This window comes from Hyperolius riggenbachi, chromosome 2 (genome assembly GCF_040937935.1).
Source record: "Hyperolius riggenbachi isolate aHypRig1 chromosome 2, aHypRig1.pri, whole genome shotgun sequence".
In the NCBI taxonomy this organism is placed as follows: Eukaryota; Metazoa; Chordata; class Amphibia; order Anura; family Hyperoliidae; genus Hyperolius; species Hyperolius riggenbachi.
In genome coordinates this window covers 499,837,780-499,856,233 of record NC_090647.1, presented here as the reverse complement: position 1 = coordinate 499,856,233, position 18,454 = coordinate 499,837,780, and the positions used below count along the sequence as shown (strand labels likewise).

The following is an 18,454-nucleotide window of genomic DNA, read 5'->3' as shown; positions in this document are numbered from 1 at the left end:
GCTGATGGTGTAGGCAGTTGGCTGATGGTGTAATGGTTAAGGGCTCTGCCTCTGACACAGGAGACCAGGGTTCGAATCTCGGCTCTGCCTGTTCAGTAAGCCAGCACTAATTCAGTAGGAGACCTTTGGCAAGTCTCCCTTACACTGCTACTGCCAATAGAGCGCGCCCTAGTGGCTGCTGCTCTGCTCTGGCGCTTTGAGTCCGCAAGGAGAAAAGCGCAATATAAATGTTATTTGTCTTGTCTTGTCTTGTCATAAAAGACAGCTGTTGAGCGTGTGTATGGGGCTTCAGTCAGAGGAGCTCACAATCTAATCTCTACCATGGTCCATGATAGTCTAGGGCCAATTTTAAGGTAATCCAATTAATTTATCTATATGCATCTCTCTCTGCAGCCTGCATCTCTCACGTACTAATCACCACCATGTTGGTGGCTAATCACGACAGGAAACGCCAGCTGCAAAGAGAAATGCACAGCGGTGGTTGATGACGGAGGGGAAGAGGAAGCTTTGGTGCTGGAAGCGAGCAGAGAGGAGAGTGACTAGTGCTGCTGCTGTGGTGGGGTGGAGAGGTGAGTGACTGGTGGCACTGCTGTGGTGGGGTGGAGAGGCGAGTGACTGGTGGCACTGCTGTGGTGGGGTGGAGAGGTGAGTGACTAGTGCTGCTGCTTTGGTGGGGTGGAGAGGCGAGTGACTGGTGGCACTGCTGTGGTGGGGTGGAGAGGCGAGTGACTGGTGGCACTGCTGTGGTGGGGTGGAGAGGTGAGTGACTAGTGCTGCTGCTGTGGTGGGGTGGAGAGGCGAGTGACTGGTAGCGCTGCTGTGGTGGGGTGGAGAGGTGAGTGACTGGTGGCGCTGCTGTGGTGGGGTGGAGAGGTGAGTGACTAGTGCTGCTGCTGTGGTGGGGTGGAAAGGTGAGTGACTGGTGGCGCTGCTGTGGTGGGGTGGAGAGGCGAGTGACTGGTGGCGCTGCTGTGGTGGGGTGGAGAGGTGCCTGGTGGCGCTGCTGTGGTGGGGTGGAGAGGTGCCTGGTGGCGCTGCTGTGGTGGGGTGGAGAGGTGCCTGGTGGCGCTGCCGTGGTGGGGTGGAGAGGTGAGTGACTGGTGGTGCTGCTGTGGTGGGGTGGAGAGGTGACTGGTGGTGCTGCTGTGGTGGGGTGGAGAGGTGACTGGTGGCGCTGCCGTGGTGGAGTGGAAAGGTGAGTGACTGGTGGCGCTGCCGTGGTGGAGTGGAGAGGCGAGTGACTGGTGGCGCTGCTGTGGTGGGGTGGAGAGGTGACTGGTGGCGCTGCCGTGGTGGGGTGGAGAGGTGAGTGACTGGTGGCGCTGCCGTGGTGGGGTGGAGAGGTGAGTGACTGGTGGCGCTGCTGTGGTGGGTGGAGAGGTGACTGGTGGCGCTGCCGTGGTGGGGTGGAGAGGTGCGTGACTGGTGGCGCTGCTGTGGTGGGGTGGAGAGGTGACTGGTGGTTGTGCTGCTGTGGTGGGGTGGAGAGGTGACTGGTGGTTGTGCTGCTGTGGTGGGGTGGAGAGGTGAGTGACTGGTGGCGCTGCTGTGGTGGGGTGGAGAGGTGAGTGACTAGTGCTGCTGCTGTGGTAGGGTGGAGAGGTGAGTGACTAGTGCTGCTGCTTTGGTGGGGTGGAGAGGTGAGTGACTGGTGGCGCTGCTGTGGTGGGGTGGAGAGGTGAGTGACTGGTGGTGCTGCTGTGGTGGGGTGGAGAGGTGACTGGTGGTTGTGCTGCTGTGGTGGGGTGGAGAGGTGACTGGTGGTTGTGCTGCTGTGGTGGGGTGGAGAGGTGAGTGACTGGTGGTGCTGCTGTGGTGGGGTGGAGAGGTGAGTGACTGGTGGTGCTGCTGTGGTGGAGAGGTGAGTGACTGGTAGCGCTGCTGTGGTGGGGTGAAGAGGTGAGTGACACGTGGCGCTGCTGTGGTGGGGTGGAGAGGTGAGTGACTGGTGGCTCTGCTGTGGTGGGGTGGAGAGGCGAGTGACTGGTGGCTCTGCTGTGGTGGGGTGGAGAGGCGAGTGACTGGTGGCTCTGCTGTGGTGGGGTGGAGAGGTGAGTGACTGGTGGCTCTGCTGTGGTGGGGTGGAGAGGCGAGTGACTGGTGGCTCTGCTGTGGTGGGGTGGAGAGGCGAGTGACTGGTGGCTCTGCTGTGGTGGGGCGGGTGGGGGAAAGCATCTGGCACCCTAATACTTCCCTCACAACTCTGCATACCAATGCTGGAGGCCAGAGCTGCCTGCCACAACATGCACAGAGAGCCGACTGCCCCTTCTATCCTGGCTCTAGGTCCTGGCCTATGTGGCCTTGCCACGAATATGGTCCAGAGAAGATCACCGTCTAACACCATTATTCCTGACAAACTGAATTTGTGTCCAAATCAGCATCAGCAACAGCAGTTTTTGACAACTGCAGGAATAATGGTGCATACAGTGGTTTGCAAAAGTATTCGGCCCCCTTGACGCTTTCCACATTTTGTCATATTACTGCCACAAACATGAATCGATTTTATTGGAATTCCACGTGAAAGACCGATACAAAGTGGTGTGCATGTGAGAAGTGGAACTAAAATCATACATGATTCTAAACATTTTTTAAAAAAAAACTGCAAAGTGGGGTGTGCGTAATTATTCAGCCCCCTGAGTCAATACTTTGTAGAACCACCTTTTGCTGCAATTACAGCTGCCAGTCTTTTACAGTATGTCTCTTCCAGCTTTGCACATCTAGAGACTGAAATCCTTGCCTATTCTTCTTTGCAAAACAGCTCCAGCTCTGTCAGATTAGATGGACAGCATTTGTGAACAGCACTTTTCAGATCTTGCCACAGATTCTCGAATGGATTTAGATCTGGACTTTGACTGGGCCATTCTAACACATGGATATGTTTTGTTTTAAACCATTCCATTGTTGCCCTGGCTTTAGGTCTAGGGTCGTTGTCCTGCTGGAAGGTGAACCTCTGCCCCGTCTCTCGACTTTTTCAAACTCTAAGAGGTTTTCTTCCAAGATTGCCCTGTATTTGGCTCCATCCATCTTCCCATCAACTCTGACCAGCTTTCCTGTTCCTGCTGAAGAGAAGCACCCCCAGAGCATGATGCTGCCACCACCATATTTGACAGTAGGGATGGTGTGTTCAGAGTTATGTGCAGTATTAGTTTTCCGCCACCCATAGAGTTTTGCATTTTGGCCAAAAAGTTCCATTTTGGTCTCATCTGACCAGAGCACCTTCTTCCACATGTTTACTGTGTCCCCCACATGGCTTGTGGCAAACTGCAAACGGGACTTCTTATGCCTTTCTGTTAATGGCTTTCTTCTTGCCACTCTTCCATAAAGGCCAACTTTGTGCAGTGCACGACTAATAGTTGTCCTATGGACAGATTTTCACCACCTGAGCTGTAGATCGCTGCAGCTCGTCCAGAGTCACCATGGGCCTCTTGACTGCATTTCTGATCAGCACTCTCGTTCGGTCTGTGAGTTTAGGTGGATGGCCTTGTCTTGGTAGAATTACAGTTGTGCCATACTCCTTCCATTTCTGAATGATCGCTTGAACGGTGCTCCGAGGGATGTTCAAGGCTTTGGAAATCTTTTTGTAGCCTAAGCCTGCTTTAAATTTCTCAATTTTAACCCGACTTGTCTGGTGTGTTCTTTGGCGTTCATGGTGTTGTTGCTCCCAATATTCTAAGACAACCTCTGAGGCTGTCACAGAGCAGCTGTATTTGTACTGACATTAGATTATACATAGGTGCACTCTAGTCATTAGCACTCACCAGGCAATGTCTATGGGCAACTGACTGCACTCAGACCAAAGGGGGCTGAATAATTACGCACACCCCACTTTGCAGTTATTTGTAAAAAATGTTTGGCATCATGTATAATTTTTGCTCCACTTCTCATGTGTACACCACTTTCTATTGGTCTTTCACGTGGAATTCAAATAAAACGGATTCATGTTTGTGGCAGTAATATGACAAAATGTTGAAAACTTCAAGGGGGCTGAATACTTTTGCAAACCACTGTAGCAAAAGGATAAGAAAAATATAGATTTATGCTAGTTCTATGCTCAAAATCAAGCAATCCTGAGAAGAGCGCCTGATTCTTTTTGCTTCCACTTTTGCTAACTGTGCATATATGGTCCTGTGTTTTTTTTTTTTAAAAGGACAACCGAAGTGAGAAGAATATGGGGGCTGCTTATGTATTTCCTTTTAAACAATATCAGTTGCCTGGCAGCACTGCTGATCTGTTTGGCTGCTAACACCAGAAACAAGCATGCAGCTAATCTTGTTAGATCTGACAATGTCAGAAACATCTGATCTACATATGCTTGTGCAGTGTCTATGGCTAAAGGTATTAGAGGCAGAAGATCAGCAGGATAGTCAGGAAACTGGTATTGCGTAAAGAGAACCCGAGGTGGGGATCTTAAGAGTTAAATATACACACAGAGGCTGGGTCTGGCTATAGTGCCCAGCCTCTGTTGCTAGTTGAATCTTTCCTAAATCCCCCCCTGCGCTTTGCACTAACCCACAAATTACAGCCTCACTGTCGGGGTCTGTTTACCTTTCTAGTGCCACTCACACCACATTCATTAGCCAAGTAGACCCCCCCCCCCCCCCAACCTGATTTGCTCTGGTATGTGCATATTTAGCGGCTACAGTCACACAGTGTAGGCTTCTTGATCCTTGTTCTTTACTAAGAAGGTTCCAGTTCATTGATCCTCCCAGTTACTCTGAGCACTCCTGCCAAGTTTTGTGGTATAACCATTAAGGTAGCCATACACTGGTCGATTTGCCATTAGATCGACCAGCTGACAGATCCCTATCTGATCGAATCTGATCAGAGAGGGATCGTATAGCTGCCTTTACTGCAAACAGATTGTGAATCGATTTCAGCCTGAAACCGATCACAATCTGTGGAGCCGCCGCCTGTCCCTCCCCCCCCCCCCCTCGCGCATACATTACCTGACACTGGCTCCCGGGCATCTTCTACGCATCTTCTCCACGCTGCACCCGCTCCATCCCGGCGCTTCCTGTGTCACTCCGTGACCAGGAAGTTCAAATAGAGCGCCCTCTATTTGAACTTCCTGGTCACTGCAGTGACAGGAAGCGCCGGGATGGAGCGGGTGCAGCGCGGAGAAGACGCCCGGGAGCCAGCGTCAGGTAATGTATACCTGATCGGATCGGCCGCCGCTAGCGACACGCTCCCTACCCGCGGGCGATCGAGGGTAATTTCCCGCACGGCGCGATCGACGGACCGATCCGATTTCGGGACGAAATCGGATCGGCGGGTGCGTTTAGCGCGAACGATTGGCAGCAGATTCGATCCCAGGATCGAATCTGCTGTCGAAACGGCCGCGAATCGGGCCAGTGTATGGCCACCTTAGCGTGTGTGAGCCAATGGCCTCAATTCACTAAGCTTTATCAAACACTTTTGATTATTTACCTCATGGGTAAAATCTAATTTTGAATTCACTAAGGTGTTATAAATTTATTGAATGTTTTATCAATAAAACATTCAATATATAACACCTTAGTGAATTCAAAATTAGATTTTACCCATCAGGTAAATTATTAAACGTTTGATAAAGTGTTTGATAAAGCTTAGTGAATTGAGGTCAATATGTGAGATTACAGTAAAGGATATTCTGCTTGTTGAAGGAGATGATGGGCACGATGACATGCTCGGCGTTTATCTTCTCCAGGTACGTCTGAGATAACATTCCCACGTGCATTCCCGATTCATTTTTGGTGAACACGATGGCGTCCTTTCCCAGCCGCATGGATCCTGACTTAAAGCCATTTCCATAAAGCCCGACCGGCACATGACCATGCACTGCCACCTTGTCACTGAACCCAAAGCTGAAACGTGAAAAGACATCAAGTAGTAATTATTGCATATACAACTGGATTAAAAAAAAAAAAAAAAAAAAAAAAAACCTGAAAAGGAAAAAAAGAAAAAGAAAAAAAAAAAAAAAGAAATGACATACAAAATCTCCACAAATTTTTTCTATTTATAAAGTGGACCTCCGGACTAAAAATCGACTCAGCAGCACTGAAAAGGCCTGGTGTTTCTTTAACAGTTTCACAGCATCAGAACTTTGTTTCTCTTATCCAAGCCTCATTTTTAGCTGCACAAAAAAAAACTGCCCGGGTTTTTTCCCCTGATGCTGTGCAAAGCATGATGGGATTTCTGATGTTGTTGCTCTCGTTCTGCTGTTTTGGTGCAAATTTTTTTTTTTTTACATTTTGAATTTGACATTTGAAGTCTAGCGCACACAGCTGGAAGGGGTGATCAGGACACAGGACAGTTGGAACTGTGTCTCCTGCTCCTTGTCACCTCCTTTCAACCAAAAAGATGGCTGCCCCATGACAAAGATGGCAGCCCCCATGAATCACAAACATTTGCCTGTTCTTTTAAAACAGGGTGGGTAAAAAAATATATTACCTATCTATTCTAATTAACATAACTAATGTAACTTAATGACAGTATGTTTGTTTAGACTGAAGTTCCCCTTTAAGAGAACCCGAGGCAGTAAAAAAATAAAATTAACCACTTCGCCATATCTGGAAGCATATATCCGTCCAGATAGGCAGTGGTGCTGCAGCCGTGTGGTGCGCGCGATCGGGCGCGCGCCCGCGCGCGCTCCCGCCGCCCCCCCGATCAGTGAATGGGAATATAATTCCCATTCACCGATCTAAATCCCCGGCAGAAATACCGACGCTTTCTCATCAGAGAGCGTGGTATTTCTGCCCCCAGGAAGATTCTTCTCTTCTTTTTAGTTCCTAGATGCGACATCGTTCGCATCTAGGAATTTTTTGAATGTGGCCATCTTGTGGCCAAATAGTAAACTGCACCCACATACCTGTACTGAATAAAAAAATACATTACATTACATCTAAAATTGGCTATTTACCTCCCAAACTAAAATTACCCAAATACAGTTTTGTATTAAAAAAAAAAAAATTACAATTAAAAAAAAAAAAAAAACTACATAAATAGTTACCTAAGGGTCTGAACTTTTAAATATACATGTCAAGAGAGTATCTTATTAAATTTTTTAAAATTATAAGCTTGTAAATAGTGATGGACGCAAATTGAAAAAAATGCACCTTTATTTCTAAATAAAATATCGGCGCCATAAATTGTGATAGGGATGTAATTTAAATGGTGTAATAAGCGGGACAAATGGGCACATAAAATGCATGGGTTTTAATTATTGTAGCATGTATTAATTTTAAACTATAATGGCCAAAAACTGAGGAATAATGATTTTTTTCCATTTCTATCTTAATCTTCCTGTTAAAATGTATTTACAGTAAAGTGGCTCTTAGCAAAATGTACTACCTAAAGAAAGCCTAATTAGTGGCGGAAAAAACAAGATATAGATCAATTAATTTTGATAAGTAGCGATAAAGTTATTAGCGAATGAATGGGAGGTGAACATTGCTCGGATGCATAAGATTTTCGAAGCTGTAGGCTGAAGTGGTTAAACTAAACATATACGGGATATTTAAGAGGCTTTCAATGTCTTCATCCAGACCAACGGCGATACCCGGGACTCTCTGGATGTTTGCGGCCGCACTCCTCTTCATGCATGAGTATGGCTGTACTGCGCCTACACGCAAACGACTGCACCTGCACAACTCGAGGACAAGCAGCCATTCTCCTGCAGGCGCAGTACGGTCACGCTCGAGTTTGAAGGCGTGTGGTCACGATGACGTATGTGTTCCAAGGGTCTACGTGTGGCAACAGTGGAAGCGAGGAGAGCACGGGATGCCTCTGGACTATCCAGAGTCTTCCCTCTACCTAGGTAAGTAAAAAAAATTTATTCTGACCACCTCCAGTAAAGGGAACTGAGCAATGGTCCTTTAATTCTTAAAAAAACCGAATACGTTGTACTCCTATCAAACCAGAGTATACCTCCCAGCATGCACTGCAGCATTGTCCCCTGGCAGGAAGTTCAAATTACTATTCAAGTTGCGGTTGGGAGAGAAGATGGAGGCTACGGGACGGGACGGGGGGGAAAGACATAGGATTGGCACACGGTAGGGCAAGTAATGGTGCATCCTTAGCGGCATGCCACGTTTTTTAAAGGGAAGGTCCGAGGTGTTTAAAAATCTACTTATCTTGAGCTTCCTCCAGCCCCTGGTAGCCGTCCTGTGTCCTCGCCGCAGCTCTGGTGGCTCCCGGTCCCTGGGTCGGCATCTTACTGCACTCAACCGGTGGGGAGCGGAGCTGTGGCGAGGGCACAGGATGGCTGCAAGGGGCTGGAGGAAGCCCCAGGTAAGAAGATTTTTACATTTTTAAACACCTCCGAGCTTCCCTTTAAGAATGAAAAGACCAGTGTTCAGTTCCCTTTAAGAGCAAAAGAAAAATGTACACAGCATTATATTACCCTCTCTGCATTAAGTACTTACGTCTTGTGGGAATCTGAGGTCTACCATCCTGTCAAAGTCTACCACTTACCTCAGCATCTTGTGCAGTTTATCTAAAGTCATGCCGTTTCCATTGTCCATAAAGGTGAGACATATCTCTTGCTTGAGGACCGTTTTATCGATCCACATCAGCTTTGCATTGACATCAGGATCGTAGGCATTATCTAAAATCCAAGAAAGAAAATCCACAGTCAGAAAGGCAGGATGGATTTCTCTTAAAGGATACCAGAGTCAAATGGTAAATAAAAATCGGACGCTATATTAGTGTGTGGGGAGGTGTGAAGACTGACCGCACCCGTCAATGTGCCAGTGTCACCCTCTACTCCTCTCTAAAATACTCCGTTTGGGTCCCGTAAGTTGGCACAGTAAGCATCTTTTGATCTGGACATATATGGCAGCGCATGCGCAGTATGTCAGGTTGGCGGCGTTCCCTGCTCGTGGACATAGGAGACAAGCAGGGAGCACAGACACAAGGTGCCGACCTGACATACTGCGCATGCGCAACCATGTATGTCCAGGTCAAAGGGCGCCGACTGACAGACAGAGGGGGATGCTGGCACATGGGAAGTGCGGTAAGAGTCAGCACGCCTCTCCACATACTAATATAGCATCTGCTTTTATTGACCATTCAACTCCGGAATCCTCTAAAATTTCTTCAATAAAAACTTGCAGCTTTGCTCATTTCAGTTCTAAGGCAAAACTCCATTGTGCTTTGTTGCTGCATAGAAAAAGGCAAAAGTAATTATAGCGCATTTTTTCTCAGGGACAAATGTGCATCTTAAATGTACACATGTATTTTAAATGTTAACCTTTTTTGAGTTAGTGGTCCTAAACCGTTTAGGATTTGACTCAGAATTTGTTTCAAGTGAATAAGGCACAAACATGTCTTTATATTTTATTCAACCTCCCTGGCAGTAACCCCAAGCTACGCTCGGGCAGCCATCCTACTTCCTCTCCTCAGAGGCTCTCAATCACTCTGGTGAGATCACCGTCAGTGATCTCACTACAGTTACAGCGCCACCCCGAGGACGGAGGGAAAATTGCAGCGCTGGAGCCCAGGGAGGTAAGCGAGTGCTGGGGCTGCTGCTGGCTTTCTGGCGGCATGATTTTTTCGTGGTTTTAGGGTCTGAAGAACAGTTCAGAAAATACCCTAAAATCTGAAAATAATCATACCGCCAGGGAGGTTAAAGATAGGAAGACAGGAACCTGAGGACTCACCTATCAGCTCAGCCACTGCACTGAACGGCCAGGTATGACTTGTGGAGTTGGTGTGCAGAAATTTAGGGCATAACTGAAAAACATGAAGGACAAGTTAAATATTACTTTTTGTTCTGCATGTAAGTGTCACATTATCTATTGTGCTTTACAATATACAGGAAATCTCATCAGTTTCTACCCTAGGGAAAACGTTCAGTCTAATACTTACTGACGCTATTAAACACAAACGCGCTTTTGGTAGTGGTGGTACACAGTGGACTTCCAGTAAAAGAAAAGCATCTGTAAAAATGGGCAACCAGGTGCTTCTCTGATCTCAATGGTGAGAAATTCTAATAAAGAGGCACAGTAGTGACGCATAGTAGAATGTAGTAAATTATTCAGGATACCCTCTTTTACATTACTTATCCGGTTTCAGCATCAGAAACACTTCCTATATCTAGATATTGCTGTATATTGATTTGTAAAGCCCCCCCCCCCTGTGATGTCACAGCCTAGGCTGTTTAGCTATGCAGAATTTTACTCCCTGAAAATTCTAAGAGAGAAGGTATTTTTTCTACTGGATTCAGAACTCTCGGTAAACAAACATTCCACCACAGAGCTGCACCCAACAGGACTAAAGAGGTTGCTGTCCGTGATAAACTTCAGAATGTAAATCAGGGTGAGGAAAGATTTTAGATTGGGTGGACACTGACTAAATAACTTATACATTTATTGTAAATAATAAGCAATTTTATTAGTTACAATATTTTCAGCAAAATTCTTCTTTAAAGGCCAACTGTAGTGAGAATATGGAGGCTGCCACATCCATTTCCATTTAAACAACACCAGTTGCCTGGCTCTCCTGCTGGTCTATTTGGCTGCAGTAGTGTCTGTATAATACCAGAAACAAGCATGTGGCTAATTAAGTCAGACTTGAGTCAGAGACATCTGATCTGCTGCACGCTTGTTCAGGGGCTATGGCTAAACGTTTTAGAGGCAGAGGATCAGCAGGACTGCCAGGCAATTGGTATTGCTTAAAAGGAAGTAAATATGTCCGGCCTCCATATTGTTGTCCTTTAAGTATTAGTAACTAAATTACTGTGATGGAGTTGTTTCAACATACAGTAAGACAGTACACACAGACCTGAACTCAGAACTTTCTCTTTGCTCTAAAAGATACGCAACAGTATAATAACCTTTACAGAAAAACATTTCTTTGTTCCAGCGGATACAAATCCTGCAATAAATCTCCAGTGAGACGACTTCAGACTTTCATGGAAGCAGGCTGTTTACTCATTAGCTGCTCTGTCATGGCATCCAGCTAAGAGTTGAGAGATCAAACTACACTTCTAATTAGTCACAGATGAGGGTGAATTAGAAAGGCTAAACTCTCTAAATACATACAGGGCGCATTTCTCTATGTTTTCCTTCTGTCCTGTGCAAGAGTTCAGGTCCACTTTAAGATGTGGAGTAGCGGTTTTCTCCATTTTGTGTAATGCATCAGGTTGGGTGTTACATTTACTGTATATTCTGGCGTAGAAGACTACTTTTTAACCCTTGAAAATCTTCTGAAGAGTCAGGGATCGTCTTATACGCCAGGTGTCATTGATGCCGGGTGACACGCCCTATCCTGTTACCGCCTCTCAGATCTCGCTGCTGAGGACTGTAGTGAAGTGGCGCAGGCCACATAGCACCAGTATATGATTTTTTTTTAAATGTTTATATATTGTGTGTTGATAGATAGATAGAGATATCTCTCTCTCTCTCTCTCTCTCTCTCTCTCTCTCTCTCTCTCTCTCTCTCTCTCTCTCTCTATCTATAGATATATCTATAGATATATATATATATATATATATATATATATATATAGATAGATAGATAGATAGATAGATAGATAGATAGATAGATAGATATAGGATCTTCTCAAAAAATTAGCATATTGTGATAAAGTTCATTATTTTCTGTAATGTACTGATAAACATTAGACTTTCATATATTTTAGATTCATTACACACAACTAATGTAGTTCAAGCCTTTTATTGTTTTTCTTATTGATGATTTTGGCATACAGCTCGTGAAAACCCAAATTTCCTATCTCAAAAAATTAGCATATTTCATCCGACCAATAAAAGAAGTGTTTTTAAAACAAAAAAAGTCAACCTTCAAATAATTATGTTCAGTTATGCACTCGATACTTGGGCGAGAATCCTTTTGCAGAAATGACTGCTTCAATACCATAAGAAAAACAATAAAAGGCTTGAACTACTTCAGTTGTGTGTAATGAATCTAAAATATTATGAAAGTCTAATGTTTATCAGTACATTACAGAAAATAATGAACTTTATCACAATATGCTAATTTTTTGAGAAGATCTTGTATATAGTAAGATATATTTATATGGCGAGTATATCCCAAACTCTATTTTAACTGGAAAAGTTGGGGAGGGGGGGGGTTGTCTTATACGCCCAGTCATCTTATACGCCAGAATATACAGTATTTTTTTTAAATAATCAGGAAAATATTATGATGCTGTTCTTGTTCTGATTTGGCAATATATACACTAAAATAGAACTTTCGGGTAGTGATTCAGTGAACGGCCATTGTCAATGATGAAATGGAATTTCAGTCAATGCCTAAACACATGCGTTTATTACCAAACACAACCTGACCAACATCACTAATATGAAGACATTACTGCTTCTTATAGAGCTCCTCCTTCTGGTGGAAACTGGCAAGTACAAGCAAGTCCTAGATCAGAGGCTCCACAGAGAATTACAGGACCTGGTTATCAGCCAGTCTGGGGATTTTGCTGCTGTAATGTAAGAGGCTTGGCTACAGCATCAGTAATGCAATATCCTTCTCTGCTTACAAACCATGACTGGGTACAGATGCAGATTCAGCATCAGAAAAACACATTTCATATGCTTCTACTCAATATTAAACACATTGTCTAAACAGCAGTGCGATAAACAAAATCTTGTCGGGAAAATACCGCACTCGGTATTTTCCCGGTCTGTGTGCTAATTCATAAAGATTTCCCCAGCTGCCCTTGGAGGTCGGTAAATTACCGCAGCCCATTGAGCGGTAGAGTAGAGCAGTGTCCCGATTCCCTTTTGCCCTGCAGAAATGAATCACACAGACATCTCTCTCTGGCTCTCCCACTGATGACTCAGACAGATGAGTCACACAGTCTTTCCCTGCCTGCTGAAATGATTCACACAGAGGGCTCTCTGACTCTCTCCACAGATGACTCAAACAGACTTCGGCTCTCTGCACTTTTGCATTCATCAGAGCTGTCAGAGCTGTCCGTAACTTGTTAAGACCTCACCAGAGGTGTCGGTAACTACCGCCAGGCTTACCGCTTGTTGCAGGCTTTATGAATTGACATTTGCTGACAATTTACTGACATGTGTTGTCGGTAACTGCAGCCAAGTCGGTAATTTATCTCCCTGGTCGGTAATGTCAGCTTTTCATGCGGTAACAGCCTTTATGAATTGACATTTTGCTAAGTGGTCGGTAAAGTCTGCTGTTTTCAGCATTACCGCATGAGGTAATGCTTTATGAATCGAGGCCCATATGAGCTATGATTAACGAGCCACACTATGCTCAAATACATGTAAGCTTTTACCTGTACACTGATGTTGGAATAAAGAATAAAGCTTTTCTACGTTTACCCAACCTCTTGGTGCAGCAGGATATCCTTTACAGTTCTTGCAAACACTATATGACATCTTTATGCTCATTAACCTGCTATAATACTTCTTGGACTGCAAACCACAATTTAGGCTACTGGAATTGGCTTCACACAGATAAGGGTTGTTACCTTATCAGTCACATAACGCATATCAGCATACAAGGAAAGATGAATGATATGAATGATGTACTCATATTACAGGAGAATTTTGTTATAGTAAATCCTGATATGGTAAATATATAGTTAACGCAGTCTCTAGGGCCCAACCATGCGCCTGTATGAATATACAAAGCAGGGCTGTGGAGCCGGAATTCGAGTCGGAGTCGAGGATTCCGAGTTTTGGGCACCCGGAGTCGGGGTTGGAGTCGGAGTTGTGGTTTCATAAACTGAGTCGTCGGATGATTTTTTTACAAAATCCACACCCCTGTTAAATATTAGTCTAAGGAGTCGGAGTCGAGGAGTCGGAGCCATTTTGGTTACCCGGAGTTGGAGTCGTGGATTCATAAACTGAGTCGTCGGAAGATTTTTGTACCGACTCCACTCCACTCCTGATACAAAGTATGGCTAATCCTGATAAAGTAAACGACTTGGTCTGGTCCCTTGTAATGTACTATAAAGGATTCTGCTCAACTACAAAACAGGCCCCTGGGTATGTATATTTAAAAAAAAAAAAAATGCAACTATTTTTTGTATAAAAAAGTCAAGGAACACTAATGCTGGGCATACACGGGCCGATGCGCCATTATCAATCGAGCGGCTGATGGCTCGACTGATAATTTCCGACAGGTCCGATGACCCGCCGGATCGATACCCCGCTCGATCTCCGCAGGCGGACAATAGCGGGGAATCGAGCAGAAGATAAGGAGCGCCCATGGGGACAAGCAGGAATCGATCCGGCGGCTAATCGAGCCGCCGGGTCGACTCGTGTATGCCCGGCATTAGGGCCCGTTTCCAGTATAGCGAATCTGCATGCGTTTTCTGCATGCAGATTCGCATAACCAATATAAATCAATGGGCCTGTTTCCACTTGTCAGAAATTCTGTGCGGTGGACTGTGCAGAAAAAATCCGCACAGCAGAGCCATCAGAATTCGCACACCGCAAGGTTAGTGTGCGATTTACCTGTAATGTAATTAATAGGAAAATGCATGCGTTTTCATTATGCAAATTTTCATGTGAATGCACGTACTTTTCGCTTAAAATCAGTGTAAAAGCACACAGGCACTGACATGGTTAAATTCACATACTTACAGATGCGAATTTGAACGCGTTTTCGCATCTGCATGCTGCAAGGCACAAGGTGAAGCAATCTGTTTCCTCAGTGTTTCTCTCCATCCAGTGGTATCTGCACAGAGGAAGACATTTATCTTTCCTGTCACACACCAGGGATAATAAAGGGAATCTGAAGTGAGAGGGATATGGAGGCTGACATGTTTATTTTTAAACAATGCACATTGCCTGGCTGTCCTACTGATCCTCTGCCTCTAATTAGACTCAAGGGGCCCATACACTGGTCGCTTTCAGGCATCAATCGATCGATTCTATAGAATCAATCGATCAGAAATAGATTCTTTCAAATCAGCAAATCGATTGATCAATGCGATCTGTCGGGATGGAAAATCTAGGTCAATCTGCTGCTGGCAGCAGATTGATGGCCAATACAATTGCATTGGATCTAATAATGGTGCAAAAATGCATTTAGATCGATTTTCAATAGATTTCCAATAGATTTCATTCTGAAATCTATTGGAAATCTGTTCCTCGTATGTGGCACACATCAGAGAGATTCCTGACTTGACAGGCATCTGACAAATCTATCTGATAGTTGAATCTGCTGCAAATCTATAAGTGTATGGCCACCTAGACTCTGAATAAGTATGCAGATCAGATGCTCTTACTGAAGTCTGACTGGATTAACTGCATGCTTGTTTCAGGTGTGTGATGATTTAGACACTACTGCAGTCAAAGAGATCAGCAGGACTGTCAGGTATCAATAAAAATGAAATTGGAACTTACCTGGGGCTTCCCTCCAGCCCACTGTAGGCCGCGAGGTCTCCCGGCGTCCTCCTGGCACCTCTCCCGGTCCTGCCGGTGGCTCAGTTACCGGCGACGTTCAGGCTGAAGGTCAGCAGTACACTTCCTAGACAGGAACGCTATGCATCATCAAGCCGGCGTGACGACGCGTAGGTAGCGACCGGCGTGATGACTGGTAGCTGTTGAGAAACACTGCTCTAAAACACAACACAGAAAGGATGCAAAACAGTGGTGGGAGTGACAGATTTAAGTCCTGTACACACTCTTGATTGATGTAACTTGATGGGGTCAGGATCTGATCCCTCAGGTGACATGCTGGACTGAGGCTGTACAGATGCGTTCTCTTGCAATGCAGGGGTGGGGGGGCAAAGGGCCGACAGAGTGGCGCAAATGTGATGTCACGCGGCGGGCATCGGTCAGTTGCTACTGTACACATACCAGATTTGCACAGGCGTCATTAGCAGTCGACTTTAATCTAGCGTGTGTACAGAGCCTTTACTTTGTCAGGGGAGCAGAATATCAAATCACAGAGGAAAATGCGGACCTGCTAAAAATGAGCCCTTGCCCTGACCCCTTCTTACAATTTTAACTGTTATCTGTTACATGTCCAAATGTCTATCTTCTGTCTCAGATCTGTGACAGATCTTCCTCAGTTGTTTACATCTGTCCCAAGGGATTGTGGGTACAGGGGTTACACAGAGAAAATCCCTCCCAGGTTGCTGAATACAGACAGTAACTTGTTTGATAAATGACCAGAGCAGAAACAATATATTTTTTACCATAGTACTTTACATAAACAAGTTTTCTTCAAACAAAACATTTGAATTATACAGGTTTAAATGAGCAAGATGAACTCTCACGGTGCATCACTTCGGCTCACTGAACAAATATGTAAATTATATCGCTAAAAAGCCTGGCATAAATCCAAAGCTCTATTTCACAGAGCTACACCAATCCAACCTGTAGACAGCTGTTTCAGGCTACACTGGCCTTCATCACTCCTTCGTGCCATGGCACTGTTATGAAAGGGGGCGGGCTCTGTGCAGGAAGGCAACAGAAAGAGGGCTCAGAGCAAGTAATGATAACTTTTATATAGAAAAAAGATGCATAAAATGTTTATTTTACACTGAATAGGCTCTTTAAGTGGCCATACACTAGTAGATGGCCACCAGATTTGACCAAGAGATACATCCTTCTCCGATTTAAATCTTATCAAAAAGGGATCTATTACTGCCACACACAGTAAACAGATGAATAGATTTTACCTTGAAATCTATTAAAGATCAATGATGCCACCGTATAGGGTGTCGTCGTCCCCCAGCCCCCTATAGAGTGTTGGCAGTGGAGCGAACTCGCCTGCCCGCTGGTGCGCTCCGCCTGCGTATACGGTTCCCGACTGCGGGTTTGACCAGACTGAGAGGGGAAGCAGCCTTAGTCAAGCTAAAACAAGGCTGGGACCCCTCAGAACACCTCTCACTGCCACCACTAGCGGTTCGCTAGACACTTCCACTCTACTGTCGAGTCCTCAGCGCGCACTCCGCGTTTTCGTATTTGGGTCAGCTTTGCGCTTAGGCCGAATACGAGAACGCCACGCACCCACACACACAGTACAGTTGTACAGTAACACAGCACAATCAGACACTGACTTGTAATGCAAGTTACACTGTCGTGCAGCAAAACCCCTAACAGTCGTTCCGAACGATACGGTTAGCTACTCGCACTGGCGTTTCGTACGTTGGGTCAGCTGCGTGCTTTAGGCCAACGTATGACAAACGCCCCCACACACACACACACAATGCAATTACAATTTCTTATGGTAGTGTTGCTCAAGCGTACAATTAGGCATGAACTTATACACGGTTACACTTCAGTCTCCTTTAGGCTATGAGTGTTAGTTTAGTACGGCAGAAGTCAAGCTTATTAAATAATAATTTAATATTCCAGAAAAACATAGAACAATGCAGAACTTAATATATACAAAAGATTACAAACAACAAAGTAAAAATAGTTACAAGATAAAAGTTACAAAGATAACACACACGGATATTTGCGTAAAATAAAAATGGGGATTAAAAAAACGTTACCAACTTGAAGGTCTCAACGTTGTCGGCAGGAGCATGCCGCTTGTTCGACCACAAGTCGAGATCAACTCTAGCTATGCGCTAACTCCAAGAGCAGATGATCACTAGGTATCTGTCTCTGCTTTTTATACTCTGAAGTGTCCCCTGGGGCATTTAATGTCCAGCCCCCAGGAACTAATGCAGTTTCCCCGTTTGTGACATCACCGAACGCTTGTCATAATCTTTCTTGTGATATGCAAACTTCAAAGGGGTTCCTGTTTTAGCTTCTTGTCGTTTGCAGAATTCAATAGGTGAGATTGTATCCTACCAGACATCAAAAAGCTTCCTTGCCTATTGAAGGGGACTGGTCCATTCACTGAAGACAATGGCAGCTGTCTACATTAATACAAAAGATCACAGCGTACAGTTCCTCTGGACAGCCAGAAACAGGTAATGAGGTTCCCTTTTGTCTGCCTATTGACACCACACACAATCACATTAATAGTCCATGAAGCTAGCTGCCAATATCTTCAGGCCATACTGGCTGACCTCCACCTCTGAAAGATATACAGCAGACATAAAAATGATAGAATAGGTTTCTGTACTCCCTAATATCAGCACCTCACTATATCACCACACGCTCCTCCGGTGGGGTGTCTAACCCTAAACCCCCTTTCTCCGCTGCAAATAATGTTAAAACAATTACATTTCTAAGATAATACATTTCAAAACGATAATTTAATATATTATCATTCTCAAAACGCATTTCAAAATGATAAAAAAAAGGTAAAATGATTATTTACAAAATGATGTATGTGTGAAAACAAACTTCAAAAATATATTTCAAAGCGCTAATTCTCAAAACGAATTTTTTTCCCCAATAGCAGATATTTTGCATTAGCGCCTACAGGGCACCCAATTTTCCTGATTGCGCTATACTGTACACTAAACTACTGATGATTAGGACGATCCCAAAAACGTGACACAAAAGGAATAAAGATCTCACATAACTTCTGATTTACTTTAAAAAAAAAAATTCTGAATACAGCTA

At 44.9% G+C, this 18,454-nt stretch overlaps 1 protein-coding gene across 1 annotated transcript in view; it reads right to left on the bottom strand.

The window, feature by feature from the left end:
• Nucleotides 1-18,454, bottom strand: part of MORC3 (MORC family CW-type zinc finger 3) — a 100,837-nt gene that overhangs the window by 43,492 nt on the left and 38,891 nt on the right. The window contains exons 2-4 of the mRNA XM_068270462.1: nucleotides 9,639-9,711; nucleotides 8,452-8,584; nucleotides 5,629-5,843 (exon numbers count right to left, since the gene is read on the bottom strand). Of these exons, the coding sequence (XP_068126563.1) occupies nucleotides 5,629-5,843; nucleotides 8,452-8,584; nucleotides 9,639-9,711 (421 nt within the window). The remainder of the gene's footprint in view (nucleotides 1-5,628; nucleotides 5,844-8,451; nucleotides 8,585-9,638; nucleotides 9,712-18,454) is intronic.